At 56.1% G+C, this 14,486-nt stretch overlaps 3 protein-coding genes across 3 annotated transcripts; all 3 read left to right on the plus strand.

Annotated features, from left to right (window-relative positions):
• Nucleotides 1–15: 15 nt before the first annotated feature.
• On the plus strand, nucleotides 16–10,628 carry JCM15063_003177 (uncharacterized protein; the record flags this gene model as incomplete). The annotated part of the gene is made up of 25 exons (XM_076675098.1): nucleotides 16–69; nucleotides 144–180; nucleotides 243–279; nucleotides 349–441; nucleotides 511–591; nucleotides 657–830; nucleotides 896–1,137; nucleotides 1,201–2,038; nucleotides 2,097–2,586; nucleotides 2,644–2,702; nucleotides 2,762–3,003; nucleotides 3,074–3,138; nucleotides 3,208–3,268; nucleotides 3,336–3,381; nucleotides 3,626–3,843; nucleotides 3,940–6,327; nucleotides 6,391–7,247; nucleotides 7,320–8,832; nucleotides 8,909–9,073; nucleotides 9,151–9,422; nucleotides 9,485–9,794; nucleotides 9,859–9,992; nucleotides 10,059–10,173; nucleotides 10,235–10,458; nucleotides 10,527–10,628. 25 exons carry the CDS (start codon nucleotides 16–18, stop codon nucleotides 10,626–10,628), a joined length of 8,817 nt encoding a protein of 2,938 aa, XP_076537182.1.
• Nucleotides 10,629–10,936: 308 nt separating this feature from the next.
• Nucleotides 10,937–11,597, plus strand: JCM15063_003178 (CGR1 family protein; the record flags this gene model as incomplete). The annotated part of the gene is made up of 4 exons (XM_076675099.1): nucleotides 10,937–11,196; nucleotides 11,270–11,378; nucleotides 11,459–11,481; nucleotides 11,555–11,597. The coding sequence occupies 4 exons, from the start codon at nucleotides 10,937–10,939 to the stop codon at nucleotides 11,595–11,597; spliced, it is 435 nt and encodes a 144-aa protein (XP_076537183.1).
• Nucleotides 11,598–12,202: 605 nt separating this feature from the next.
• JCM15063_003179 (MFS transporter) lies at nucleotides 12,203–14,241 on the plus strand (the record flags this gene model as incomplete). Its single annotated transcript, XM_076675100.1, has 8 exons — nucleotides 12,203–12,432; nucleotides 12,498–13,131; nucleotides 13,203–13,269; nucleotides 13,332–13,445; nucleotides 13,508–13,592; nucleotides 13,656–13,870; nucleotides 13,938–14,135; nucleotides 14,204–14,241. The coding sequence occupies 8 exons, from the start codon at nucleotides 12,203–12,205 to the stop codon at nucleotides 14,239–14,241; spliced, it is 1,581 nt and encodes a 526-aa protein (XP_076537184.1).
• Between the last annotated feature and the right edge of the window lie 245 nt (nucleotides 14,242–14,486).

The following is a 14,486-nucleotide window of genomic DNA, read 5'->3' on the forward strand; positions in this document are numbered from 1 at the left end:
GAGACCGGCAACGTCATGTCGCGGTTCAAGGATAAACTCAACAAGCTCACGGAATCTATGGACAAGCTTGTAAGACCCCTTCCCCACCTGAAGAAGCATCGTCATCGTGTGCCAAGTTGACGTCTGTTGATCTGGAACTGCAGCCTGGGAGGCTCGATCGATTCAAAGAATCCGTCGCTTGTGAGAACGACTCGCTTGAACGCCCAAGATAAGGCGAGCGCTGATGAACCAGACCCGCACAGACGCTGTGAACCCCGACCACCGCCATGACGAGAGCCAGCAAGTGCCTCTTTCCCTACCCCTTTCCTGCATTGACCAGTTGCTGACACTTGCGATTGTCTGTCTCAGTGAGAAAGAGATCGATAATGCTCTCGCAGCGATCCGGGACGAGCACCCTTACAACAGCTTTGCCGGACCCCGCGACGGCAACCTCGTCAAGTTGTGAGCTCAATCAGATCAATTTCCCATCCCGAGACCTTCCAGTCGTATCTGAACCTCGCTGTCCATCAGCTACGATTGCGGTCACGACTACTTTTACGCTCTGAGTGAACTCCTCGACAATGCGAAAGAGACAATCTGGATCCTCGACTGGTCCGTATCTTCCACGCCTTGGAAATCGCCCTTTTCGGTAACTGAGTCCTGTCTCGCACTATCAGGTGGCTGAGTCCAGAGCTCTACCTTCGCCGACCCGGAGCGAAACACGAGGAATGGCGCTTGGATCGTTTGCTGAAACGCAAGGCTGAAGAGGGAGTCAAGGTCTACGTCATGGTCTACAAGGAGGTGACCCAGAGTATGACCATGTCCTCTGCACACACGAAGCATTTCCTCGAGTCAGTCGGTCCCAAATTGGCAACTTCTCTGGTTCCGAATTTTCTGAGCAACGTTGTGATGATAGAGACCTTCACGAGAACATCAGCGTCATGCGCCACCCGGACCATCTTGGCGGAGAAGTGACGCTCTATTGGAGCCACCACGAAAAGGTCTGCGTTGTCGACAACACGTTTGCGACAATCGGTGGACTCGACCTCTGCTTCGGCCGCTGGGACACGAGGACGCACCCTCTCTCCGACGTTCACCCGACCGACTTTGCTCGCGTCTTGTTCCCTGGACAAGACTACAACAACGCTCGAGTACAGGGTGCGTCTCGTTTAGCCGGATCAAGGCGTTTGGAGTTGGCTGACGAGCGGCTGCTGTTGACAGACTTCCAAGCTGTCGACCACTGGGTCTCGAATCAACAGAGTCGTCTCGAGACTGCGCGCATGCCGTGGCAGGACGTGCATTCAATGATCCAGGGTCCGGTTGTCTTTGACATTGCGCAACATTTCGTTGAGCGCTGGAACTTTGTCAAGCACCTCAAGTACAAACACAGCCATCGCTTCCCGGCTCTCGCGTTCCCTCATGTCGTCAACCCGGACGAGCGCCCACAGCCTGCGATCGCTCGTCACCCTCGATTCGAAAAGTTTGCCGAGATCGGTGCTCACTTCTTCACGCACAAACAAGAACCCCCTGCTGGACACCCGACGCGTGAAGGCACCGTCAACATGCAGGTTGTACGCAGCTCCGCAGACTGGTCGCACGGTATTCTCACCGAGCACTCGATCCAGAACGCGTACCGTCAAGTGATTCTCGAAGCGAATCACTGCATCTACATTGAAAACCAGTTCTTCATCACGACGACGGGCGCGAAAAAGTCCCCGGTGCAGAACAAGATCGGACTAGCCCTCGTCGAGCGCATCGTCAGTGCCGCCAAGAGTCAGAAACGGTTCCAGGTGATTATCATCATTCCGGCTGTCCCTGGATTTGCTGGAGACATCCAGGCGAAAGGGTCAAGCGGAACTCTCGCGATCCTCGGTGCTCAGCTCAAGTCGATCGAGGACATCTTTGAGCAAATTCGGGCCGCTGGCGTCAACCCGGACGAGTACATCTCGTTTTACAACCTGCGATCGTACGACCGCATCAACCACGATTCAGATCGGATCAAACGCATGGAAGAGAGGTCGGGGGTCACGTGGTATCAAGCTCAAGCCGCTCTTGCTCGGTTCGTGATGTTCCTTGACTCTACGATAAGGAATCCTGACGCGGTTGCGTCCTCCCAGATTGCAACTTGGTCGTGATGCTTCCGAAGACGAGCTCAGGAAGAATAAGGAGGTACTGATCGCGGTGCCTCAACGTGGAGGAGAACAAGCCGCAATCAGCGACGAAGCCCGAACGAAGGAACAAGTTGCGGCGAACGAAATCAAACTTCCTTTGCCCGACACGTACGAGGAAGCCGAACAGATCGTTCGACGCTTCGAGCAAGCCGATCATCCGGACGAGAAGATCAGCGATTCGGTCGCTCACCACGCCCAGAAGGGAACGGGTAGTCTGTTCGACGAGAAGTGGGTCGGAAGCGAAGAGTCGGAGCGCAATGCGTTCGTGACGGAGGAGCTCTACATTCATTCAAAGCTGCTCATTGCCGATGACCGAGTAGTCATTCTCGGTTCTGCCAACATCAACGACCGTTCCATGCTCGGTTCGAACGACAGCGAGATCGCCTGTATTTACCGAGATCGAGACCAGATCGAGTCCCGCATGGACGGCAAGCCTGTGAGCCTTGCCCCACCTTGTCGTTTGAGCGCGTCTGAAACTGACACGTCGCGACAGTACCTCGCTGCTCGATTCGCCGCCAACCTTCGTCGAGAGCTTTTCAAGAACCATCTTGGGTGAGTTCTCAATACCCTACCGGACTCGTGACCAGCTTCCTGACGAGGTGCAAATATAGTCTTGCTCCGCCTCAATTCTGTCCTGCGGGAGATGTCGAGCCCGTCACTCCGGCCATGAGGATGGTCGGGACTCCGAACGTTGACGAGATCGGTTCGCCAGAAGACGAGATCGTCCTTGACCCCCTGTCGCCCGAGCTCGAAGCGCTGTGGAAGGGGAACGCGCAACGCAACAGCGAAGCATTCGCGAACGTGTTCCGTTGCGTGCCTGCCGCGGGAATCACGACGTGGAAAGAGTACAAAGGTAACGCGCGACCTTCCCTCTTTCGAAGTAGTCTGGGTACAGACTAACCTTCTGGTCCTGAGGATCGCAGACTACGTGCCCAAATCCAAGGTTGGACATGTTGCCCGTGCCGACATGCCCGTGCAGTACATCAAGGTGAGTTTCGGCAAGCAGACAGCTCTGCAGAGACCGTGGACGCTAAAGGCTTTGGCTTTGGAACTGTAGGAACAACTCGACCAGGTGCGAGGACACCTCGTCAACATGCCCCTCGACTTCCTCAGCAAAGGTTAGCTCTCAAGCCTGCTCACTTCAGATCGAATCTAGTGCCTAACACGAAATTTGCACCGCGACAGAGCAATTGCTGGCGACGGACGCTAGTGTCAATCCGATTACCCTGAGGTCAGTCACTCTGACGGTTCATGTCTTTTCAGGTCTGCCAACAACTGACAATCCCGCCTGTTTAATAGTATTTACCTTTGAGAAGCGCGCAGTGTCATTTTGTTGCTTTGTGTTCAGAACTCTGTATAAGTCTTTACCAATTCGGAGTCACTACGCTGCACTTTGGACGCGGACGAGAAAGTTGCGTCGGGGCGAGAAGCGAGAAGGCCTAGCTAAAGTTGAGACTTTCGGGATCTCGCTCAAGTCACTCATTCAACTTTGCCGAATCTCGATACCCCACGATGGATCGCTTCCGTCGGCTCCATACGTACCTGGAGACGATCTTGGCGAACCCACCACCGCCGCAGGACTCGCAGGCGGTCTCGAAACTGCAAGTCAAACTCGAGCGAGCACGCCCAGCGTTTCTCGAGCTCCTCGACACGCCAGGGAAGAACCAGGCGCAACGACAGCAGCTAGAGAAAGGTGCGTCTAGCTCAGCGCGACCTGCGCGACCTTGGACTCCTCTCGAGATGCGACGAGAGCAAGCGAGATTCTCATCATCCACAAACTGCTCCACAGGCTCGTTCACCTACGTCGCTACGGGATCGTCCTACCCGGCTGGACCCGCACTCGTCAAGGACATCCTTGCGCTCTCGGATGCGCTCGACCTGTCGGAAGAACTCGCAGCGTCTCTCGTCGCGTACGGCATCAACGCGAAACCTCGCGCGGGACTCGGCCGCGCCGAGAGCGGCTTGCTCGTGCATCTTGACGAGCGAACATCGCTCGTCTTGTGCCTGCAGGCGATCTGGAGGGGAGCACTCTCGGCCGACGAGCGACTCGCAGCGAGCGGGATCCAGAGGGTGTTTGAACGCGAGGCGGAAGAGTTGACCCACAGTCGGTCAGGGCAAGACAAAGACGCCGGGAACTGGGTCGAGAAGATCATCAACGCGCTCGACGCGAATCAGCAGAGTGCCGACAAACTCCGGACTCAATTGCGCCAACCAGTCGCATCCCAATCCGCCCTCGTGCCTGCAGGCCAACCTTCCTCGTCCTCTTCGCCATTCTCTGATGAGACGACTCAGCTCCGAATCTACCGCCTCGAGGAGGAACGTCGCCTGATCGCCCAACTCCTGTTCCTGATCGGCGCGAGCCGCACTCTGTCCCCCGACGCCATTCAACTCCTGGTCCGCCAACTTCAGACAGCGACCCAGAATGATTCGGCAGCGATCTACCTCCTCGCCGCCCTTCTCGCAGCACTTGACACTTCTGACGAAGCTGCAGCCGAGCAACTGTACCCACTGTTCACGAACAAGGCTTTCGTCCAGCGTGTCAAGAGCGATCTTAGTTCCTCGTGGACGATCCCGCACCTGAAAGCTGTCACTCAGCTGCAGTGGTCCATTTTCCTCGAATCAGCATCCCGCTATGTTGCCGACTTTGACACCGCTGGCGGCGATTCGATTGACCAGCTCACGTGGCAGGCAGTCGATGCCGGCGTGTTCTCGTTCTTGGGTCGGGTAGTTTTGGCGCACAAATGGGAAGACAACGAGCTCGCTGAGAGATGGGGTGCGATTGGAGCCGAGTTGCAGCCTCTCGGCGGTCCGGATGCATCCGTCGAACCTTGGTTCCAGGATTACGTGACGGAACAAGTCGAAATCCTCGTGGTCGAAGTCATCACGAACCGTATTTCGATTCTGCGCAAACTTCGGAACCGCGAGGAGGACGTCGTGTCGACTTCGCATCGCGGCGGTGGATTGCGCTCGTCACGATCGGGAAACCAGTCTGAACAAGCTCGTCAACCCCGGCACGACCTTGAAGCGTTCTTCCTCCTCGTCTCCGCCATCTATCGCAACTCGCCAGATGCCGGCCTCAAATTCTGGGAGGAAACCGCCATCGCTTCCGAGAGCTCCTCAGCAGTTGAACCGAACCCGATCAACTCTCGCCTATCAGCTTTCCTGCGGTGGGGAGCCGAATGCAAACCGGCGGGCATGATGCGAGCATACTACGAAATGCTCGCGTCGCTTGCTTCGGGCCCACGCAGCGCGACTTATGCTTTCGGGTTCCTGTCGAGCGGCGATGCCAACTCTCGTCAACAGGCATCTTCAACCTGCTCGTGGTCGGCATTGTTTGGCGCTCTCGAGTTCTACCTCAACAACCTTCCCGATCGACCGATGGACTTTGCCACGCACCACGAAGGGATGCTCGGGGAGATCCCACCAGAAGAAATCCCGCTCCTGCGCTCGTTCATTCATCTCCTCGAGCAGGTTGTCCTGTACTCTGACGTGGCGCGAGCTACCTTGTATGACAACCAACGACACCGACCGATCGCCACCTTGTTCGCGCTCACGGGTCGCTCCGTGCCTATCGACCTCAAAGCGAGCTTGATTGGCGCAATCAATGCCTTCTCGCGCCCTGGAGGATCCTTCGGAGTCGAGGTCGCGCGGAGGACATGGGCTGCACTCGAGCAGAGCCAGATTCTGCCAACCTGGACCGTTTCGGACCCTCGAGTGCTGGGCACGTCGAGCGGGTTTGGCATGAGTATGCGCGTACCTGAGCCTTCCGCTATCGACGGGGGTATCATGACCGAGCTGGAAGAGGTTGAAGCTCCCAACAAAGTCTACCCGGAATCGACCGCTTTCGTCTCGCTTCTCAACACACTCGTTCATGCGCCTCGATCGTCACCGCTTGCTTCAAGCCTGTCGCCATCACTTGCGACTGCGCTTCAGAGAGGGTCCGATCTGGACTCGAACACGATCCCCGACACTCTAGGCGCACCGAATCGTGCTCCAGGTGTCGAGCCCTACATCAAGTTTGTCATTGACGACGTGCTTTTGAAGACGGGTCAACGAGAGTATCAGGATCCTCGTGAGCGGTGGAAGATTACGGACAAATGCCTCGAATTCGTCGAAAAGACTCTCGCTTCTTTCGATCTCGGTCCTTTCCTCGCATGGGCGGCTGCAGGAGGTCGTAGTGAGTCCTCCCTCTTGCTCTCTCGTCAGTGCAGTGAAGCTTATGCGCGCTTTCGAGGAACAGATACCGACGGAGCTCAACTGGCTCAAGTCACTCTCCATCCCGGCTTCGACACCCTTACCCGCATTTTGAGCGGTAGCCCTCTCCTCATCACCATCCTCACGATTGTCACGGCTGGTCTTGACTCTGTCGCCAACAACGTCGCCGGTACTCCCCTCTTCGCCTCGTGCATGCTCCGCTGTCTCAGGATCATCCGCCGAACCTTCCAGATCCAGGCGCCGTTCCTCGAGGTCTTCCTCCCAGCACTCTCAGAATCTTCTGTCTCGCTGACACCGGAAAAGCTCGCCCGTCTCAAGAGTCTTCAACCGATCGACCAGTCGTTCCTATACCATTCCGAAGTTGTCGTACAGATCGCCCTCCTGGTCGCCTGTGACGAGCAAGAAGAGATTGCACTTCTAGCTGTCCAGATTCTTGCGCTCGTTGCCGATTCGCCCTTCTTCGATGTTCAGCAGAAATTCCCTGATCAAAGCCGGTCAAAACTCAATCGGCTTGTCGGCCTTCTACAAGCCTCGCCGGAAACCCTTCGCATTCAGGAAGCCTTCGTACAGAGACTTGATGAAGACGTTCCCGAATCGGAGCTCGACTCTCCCTCGATCGAAGAATCGGCAGGCGGCGAAGAAGACCCGAGCGCTTTGCGCCGAGCAATCAGGTCCTCGATCCTCGACTTTTTCCTTGCCAACACTCGCACCGACCGATCTGCTCCCAATTTGGCGCATCTGTTGCTCGGTTTTGACGCGAAGGGTCGGCCCGAGTCCATGGAGATTGAGGACCCTGCCGCTTCCGAGACTAGGCGCACGAGCCTGCACGTCGTGCTCGAGCTTCTCACGCAGAACGTCTCCGATGACGAGACTGAAGCCTCGGTAAGCATTACCCCTCTAGTTGCCGCTTGCGAGAGCGTTCTTCTCTGACGACAAGCTGCCTTCATGTACCAGATTTCGCTGCTTGCTCGGCACCCGACTCTTGCCTCGAAATCCTACCTGCTGATCCGTCAACTTTGTCTTCATCCTTACACTTCGGCTGTTCTCTCCCGGTACCTGCGTAACCGCGAGCAGTTCTTCCTCACCCAGTCTAGCAAGCTCCCCTTCCCTGTACCCTCGGCTTCAGAAGGACCTCTCGGTTCTCTTCAATACAGCGACAACACTCAAATCACTACGTCGAGCTCTGCTGTCTGCGCGATCTTGCAGTCTCAAGCATGGCTTCTCGACTCGACAGCGCTCGAGCTGAGTGTGCTCACGTCCGGAAACGATGTCCGACGCGCGCAAGAGCTTGTAGCGGGACTCTTCGAAGCCGGGACGCAGGATCCGTCGATCGCATACGAGAATGGAGGAGGAGTCGCCCAGACATTGCCGCGAATGCTCGAGATCTTCCACTCTTTCGATTTCGCCTGGATCGACTCGATTACGCCGATCGAGCACCGTCTCCATCTCTTCGCCGAGCTTCACTTCGACTCCTGCCTCAAGCTCGACTCGACTGGATGCGAGGTATACGACTTTGCCGCTCTCCTCGCCTTGATCGGAGCTGCCAAGCGCGAACTTCAGAACCGAGGCATGCTCAACAGCGCAGCTCAGCAAGAGGAAGCGAAGCTTGAGACGCGCGCGATCGTCGAAACCCTGGTCGTCGAGAACCACCGTCGTGAGATTCAGTCGGCACGTTACCTCGCCCTCCGGTCGTGGCGCAACCTGCTCGACATCGTGCTCGCCAAGTCTTTCCGCTTCCTGCCCTCTGAAGGAGTACAGTCTCTCCTCCTCGACCTCATGACCGCTATTCTGCCTCCTTTAGCCGCCCAGGAGATGGACGCTGCCATCAGCGAGCTGCTTTCAGGCGCCGCCGTTCTCCTCTCAACCAAACTGCGCGACGAAGGGATCGACATTCTCTACGTCGAGAGCGGCGAGGCGATCCAATCAGTCTCTCCTGAACGGCTACACTCGATCCTCCGACTCGTGCTCCAGGCCATTCTGCAACCTGGTGTGTCCCCAATCGTGCGCGGCAACTTGTACACGGTGCTCCTCAACTACATCCAATACTCGACCAAGGTCGCTGCCCTCTCACCAGCGCTCGCGAAGAACCTCGCCGACGTCGATGTGGACTCGGCGAGCGTCGCGTCGTTCAACGACGATCTCCTCTCGCTCGATGGTCTCTCGACCGTCGGAGGCACGCGCAGATCGGGCGCCAAAAAGAACGCGCTCGAGACGGGCAACCTGACGATCTTTGCTTCGGCTCTCGACCGGCTATTGCCCATCATCTGTCGAGATGCTGCTGCTGGGCACGAAGTGTGGCGGACGGTGGCATTCACGGCGCTCGATGCGATCGTAGCCGTTGCAGAAGAGGGCAAGGCCTTGTCGAAGGTGTTGGCCATTCTCTCGAAGCAAGGATACCTTTCTTCGTTCGTCAACGCGTTCAAGGATATGGAAGCTGATTTGCAAGACGCCTTGCAACCCGATCCTGGTACGTAGCTCGCTCCCCTCTTTGCCTTGATGGCCCGCTCGCTCTGTTTTCTAATGTATACTCTGACGCCGCGCAGAATCGCTAAACGCACTCTATGTGTACGAAGCGCTCGTTTCGTTCCTGATTCGTCTTTCGTCGTCGCGAGAAGGTGCCGAGAAACTGTTGCAAGCTGAGCTATTGAGCCGTCTCGCGAGCTGCCAGTACCTTGAAACGAGACCCGTTGCAGAGTCGTCTTCGACGGGTAAGTTCTCCTTTCGCGTCGAGGGTCCCGATTATTACCGCTTTCACACGGTCCTGACCGTACTGGTTTGTGCCCAGACTTTGATGGTTTCCTCCCTGCTACGACTGAACGGCACCATCAATTACTGCTGCCGGCACTTCAGCTAGTGGTCGGAACTCTCGTGTCCTTTGGTCCCGAGACGACTGTAGCTTCCCGACAAGCACACGCTTTCGTCGCCGGTCAGCGCGAGAATCTCTTGATCGCCTTGAAAGACTGCGCAGCAACTCAGAACGTCGCGCTTATGCGGGAGGCGCACCTGATCGTCACGCTGCTCACCATTGTTTCAGGTTCCGTCTCGGACGAAGAACTCGTCAGTTGTTCCGTCTAAAAACATCGTCTTCCTCTGCTGACACCCATATTGACCGCACTCAGACCACATTCTCGTCTTTCGGAGGGCTCCACTCTGCACTCGTCGGACTCTCGGCGAAGATTTGCGGCCCGCAAGAGTGGACGGCCCAAATCGCGCCTTCGAGCGATTCCGAGCGCGAGGAAGACCAGACGCTCGTCCTGGCCTTGCGCGACAACGGCACAATCTTCACTGACAAGGTGGACACGCTCGTCGAGAGCCTTCAGACCGCCTTATTGACCTACCAAAGCTCGGCGACGACAAAGCGAGCTGGTTCGACTACATTCCGACCGGTGTTGCTGCCCTCGACCCGCGTGGGCGAAAATGCTGTGGCGGGTGAGTCTAAACGTCATTTGCGTCCATCTCCAGTAGGACTGATTTTCTATACATCGCGATATAGGACAAAACCTCGGTTCGGCGATGGCCTTCCTCCGCGACACCACTCAAGCACTCGAGGATCGACTTAATGATGCCAAGACCCTGGCAGACATGGTCGAAAACTTTGATACGAGACCGTTGGACGAAATCGAAGAGGTGCGCACGCGTCTGCTTTTTCCCCGGAACAGACGTGGGCAACTCATATTCGTCGTTATTGATCAGGTGTTCGAGTTCCCGCGAGATGATGGTTCGGACAACAGCGATCGGAGAGGCAGGATTCTTCAAGAGCTGCAAACCCTGCAGCGAAAGTACCGCCTCCAGGTGGCATCTTCTCTGCGTGAGTCTCATTCAGCCTACCCTGCCTTTCCACAACTTGGGCTGAGCCGGAGCTTCAACAGATCTCCTCGAACTCGCACTGTTGCTCCTATGGCGACATGTCGCGTTCTACCTCGATCCGGAGCGCGTCGATTCTTCTCGGCCAGATGTTGGGCTCGGACTCGCCGACACGCTCAAGGCTCGCAGCAACCAGATCAACCTCTCGTCGTTTGACGTGCCGACACTGAGGGAGAACCTCGCGTACGAGTTCCGGCGACTTTCCGAGAGGTTGAACGGACTCGAACTCGTAAGTCGACTCGTGGCACGTCTCCCGTTGAACTGGCGTCTAACTCGGCGGTTTTCTCTGGTAACCAGTCTCAACAGAGCGCAGGATCGAATTGGAGACAGCGAGAAAGTTATATCGGAGTCGTCGTGAGAAGGTTGGGCGAGCTGTTGTCGCCAGAGCGAGAAGCATAAAAATCTACTTGGTTAATCCCTGCGTGTGTAGCAATAGCGTTGTCCCATTTTGCCCCGAGATTTATGAAACAGAATATTTTCAATCATGCGGGATTCCTGGTGAATGTTGACCGATTGCAGCGAAAAAGTTCCGAACTTCGTTGTGCTGTCGATTCCTCCACTCCCGCAACAGCTCTCAGACCCTGTCAGCCAACTGACGTTTACAACTTGCACGCACGAATACCCCGCCTACGCGTTTAGCCGCGAGATCGTACAAGGTCACGCTTGATCAAAAGGGAAAGCAAAAGCCAGAAATCTCATCAAGACCAATGGTTCCTCAACCCGTGTGGGACGAACGTCCTGAGCCGGCATGGAAGACAGCAGATCCCTCGGTCACTTCGGGAGCGATCGAGACGGGCTCTGGCATTCCAACCGACTCGAAGAATGTCAGCGGCAGGTGGTGGAAACAGTCGCACAGTGCGACTACCCGGACTCAGCTCGGCAAGAAGGATGGTGCGAAACTGGACAAGACTTGGAGGGTTAGGGAGGAGCAACGTAAGAAGGACGAGGCCGTCAAGAAACTCGAGAAGTGAGGACTCGCTCGCTCCATCTGAGCACTGCTACCCTTGTTTGCTGATCATAGCTTGTCTCTTGACTGGCAGAGAGATGAAGGAGGAGAAGCTCGCGGAAGCGGAACGTAAGCGAAATGCGACGAAAGAACGCAAGGAACGCGAGGCGGAGAAGAAGCGACTCGAAGAGATGGCAGCGAGAGTGAGTAGCTACGTCGTTCTCCTGTCCCGGTGTGTATGCTGAAGTTGCTGATCAATGTCCTGCTCTCTCTTCCGAAACAGATGAGCGCGAAGAAGCTTCAAAGGTTCGCAAGCTCGAGCTCCTCTCGATTGTGTGCTATACTGACGCATGCTTCTCTGGCGGTTGTTGTGCAACAGGATGAAGAAGCGTATGGGTCGCAGCAAGAAGGTCAACCAGTAGAGGCCCGCAGCGTGATCACCCATAGAGATGCTCCTGTATTTCCTGTTGTCACAATCTTGTAAGATATTCTGATCGCACTCGCTACAGACTTCTGTCGCCTGTCGCGGTGATGAGGTGGTATATGATCCGAGGAGACGCGCCGTTGGATTCGGGGCGTGCGCAGAACCTCCGGGCCCGGCATTGAAGTCGACGTCGAATCTAGATTTATGCGACTTTGCGCTTACTTGAATGCTAGGGTTGCTCCGCGTCTCTCCTGAATCTACGATCCTTGGGTGAAGCCCTGCAAAACGCAAAAGCGTCCAGGAGCAGTCGGCGCGAGTCGGAAATTGTATACCCCGTGCAGAGGGTGGGTGCACGGGCGAACCGCGGGACGGCCGCGCTCCGCGCCTGAGCGCTGCTGACTGTCGAAAAACGGCCGGCCGACTTCTCCTTCTCCACTTCTGTCAACACTTTCACCTACAGCTCAACAACATCTAGGCGCTGTGACAGTGTGCAGACTGCGTAACGACAGCCCAAGTGTCACCTCGTAGGGACTGGCGCTCAACTTGCCTCCACTTGCAAGAGCTCATCACTCAACTAGAAATCGCGAAAAGCCACCGCCGCTCATGGAGACGCACTCTCGAGACTCTCTCAAGACGGATCGGACAATGACAGGAGCTTCGATGAGCGAACTAGAGGAGAAAAGTGCAAGTCGTGATGTGGAGAAAGGCGTTATCGCAGCAGCCGTGCCCAAGACAGAGGTCGGATCTCCACCAATAGAGAGGGACGAAGACGGAGTCGCTATAGAGAATGGAGTACCGCTCGTCCGCCTGAAAGGTCCGGATGATCCATTAAGGCGAGTTTCCTCGCCCCTCTCTTCGAATCTCGACCAAGCTCCAAGTGCTGATGGATGATATACAGTCCGCTCAACATGCCGCTCCTCAAGCGCTGGATGTGCGTTGCGATCGTGAGCAGTTGCGGATTCTGCGTGACATCGTGCTCGTCCATGATCGCCTTCACCTACCCGCAAGTCGAAAAGGAGTTCAACGCCTCGCCCGAAGTCGTCACACTCGGTCTTTCCCTCTTTGTCCTCTCGATGGGACTGTTCCCACTTCTTGTCGCCCCGCTCTCGCAGTGGTATGGTCGCGCACCGATTTATTTCGTCGGTTTCTTTTGCTTCCTCGCCTTCCAAGGAGGAGTAGCAGCAAGTCAAAACATCGAGACGCTGCTTATTTGTCGCTTCTTTGCTGGAGCTGGCGGTGCGGCATTCCTCAGTGTCGCGGGCGGTACGGTCGCAGACGTCTTCCGACCGGCTGAAGTCGGCTCGCCGCTCACCATGTTCTCCGCGAGCACATTCCTTGGCCCCGTGGTTGGACCCGTCATCTCCGGCTTCATCAATCAGCATACCAACTGGCGCGTCACCTGGTACGTCCTGATCGGGTGGGGCGTGTGTGAACTGGCTGCACTCGTGCTGTTTGTCCCCGAGACATTCTTGCCCGTCGTACTCAAAAACAAGGCGAAGCAATTGCGCAAGTCTGGTAGAACCGATGTCAAGGTGAGCTTGTCATTTCGGAGACCTCAAACGGACGCTCCGTCGCAAAAGCTGACGTCGCAGCATGCGGGTAGGCGCCAATCGAGCTCGATACAAGGTCCATCGCGAGCGTTCTCAAAGTGTCGTGCACGCAGCCCTTTGGTGCGTACATGTCGCATATCTGGCTTTAAAGGGGCGAGACTGATGACAATCCTCGCTCTCAGAGCTTCTCGCGAAAGAGCCTATGGCGCTCGCACTCTGCACCTGGACCGCGCTCCTGCTCGGCATTCTGTACTCCTTCTTCTCTGGGTTTGGCATCGTATACAGCGAGTATGGCTGTAAGTGGGACCTCTATGCTGGTCTAGCCGCATCCCTGTAGCTGATCCTTAACTTTTAAAAGTCGAGATGCAGTATGTTGGCCTTAGCTATGTTCCCCTTGGGATCGGTATCGGAATTGGCTGGATGTGTCAGCCATTCTGGGCAAAGTGCGTCACGTTTCGGGCTGTCGAGATTCAGACACGAAGAACTGATGTCTGTCTGATGGTCAGGCAATACGCACGCAAAATCAAGCAGCTTGGACGCCGTCCACCTCCCGAAGAGCACCTTCGACGAGGCATTGTCGGCGCGGTACTCTGTACCATTTCGATCTTTTGGTTTGCCTGGACCGCACAGCCCTCGGTGCACTGGATAGTTCCGATGGTCGCGACGATCTGGTTCGGTACCGGCATGTTGTTCTCGTACCAGAGCGTCTTTATCTACCTAGGTGAGGCAGCTCTTTCAGCAAAAGCCGAGAATGAGCTGGCTGACAGGAACGCCTGCTCCCGAAATAGTCGATGCCTACCGACCTGCGGCAGCATCCGCAATGGCCGCGAACTCTGCCATGCGCTCGTCGTTTGCGGCTGCGTTCCCGTTGTTCACTACTTTCATGTTCAGGCGACTCGGGAACAACTGGGCTCTCACGCTTTGTGCGTTTTTGCTGCTCGCAATCGTTCCATTCCCCTTCCTTTTCTTCAAGTACGGTCACCGATGTGAGTACCAGGATTCTCGTCTCGTATGCTCGACAGAGAGGGCAACTGATAGCTTTCGTCTCTGCCAGATCGCAAAGGGTCCAAATTTGCCAACCAAGAGGATTAGAATGCCTACGAGCTGTACACTTTCGCAATCTATGTATATTATTTGTCGATATTCAATGGGCTCAGTCCTTGTGCATGGTCGAGATCGCAGCTCTCTGTCTTCTCCTCTTTCAAAAGTGCCTCTCGGGCAGAATCCGTTTGTGGCGCGCGTTCTGGCTCGAAGCAGTGTCGAGCTTGCTGCGGCTTCGTTTGGTTCATGTCTTGTCTTGTCATACTGGTATTGCTATCAGCTATTAATCTACACCT

The sequence above is a fragment of the Sporobolomyces koalae genome (assembly GCF_050403365.1).
Source record: "Sporobolomyces koalae JCM15063 DNA, S_koalae_JCM15063T_v1_ctg1, whole genome shotgun sequence".
Lineage (NCBI taxonomy): Eukaryota > Fungi > Basidiomycota > Microbotryomycetes > Sporidiobolales > Sporidiobolaceae > Sporobolomyces > Sporobolomyces koalae.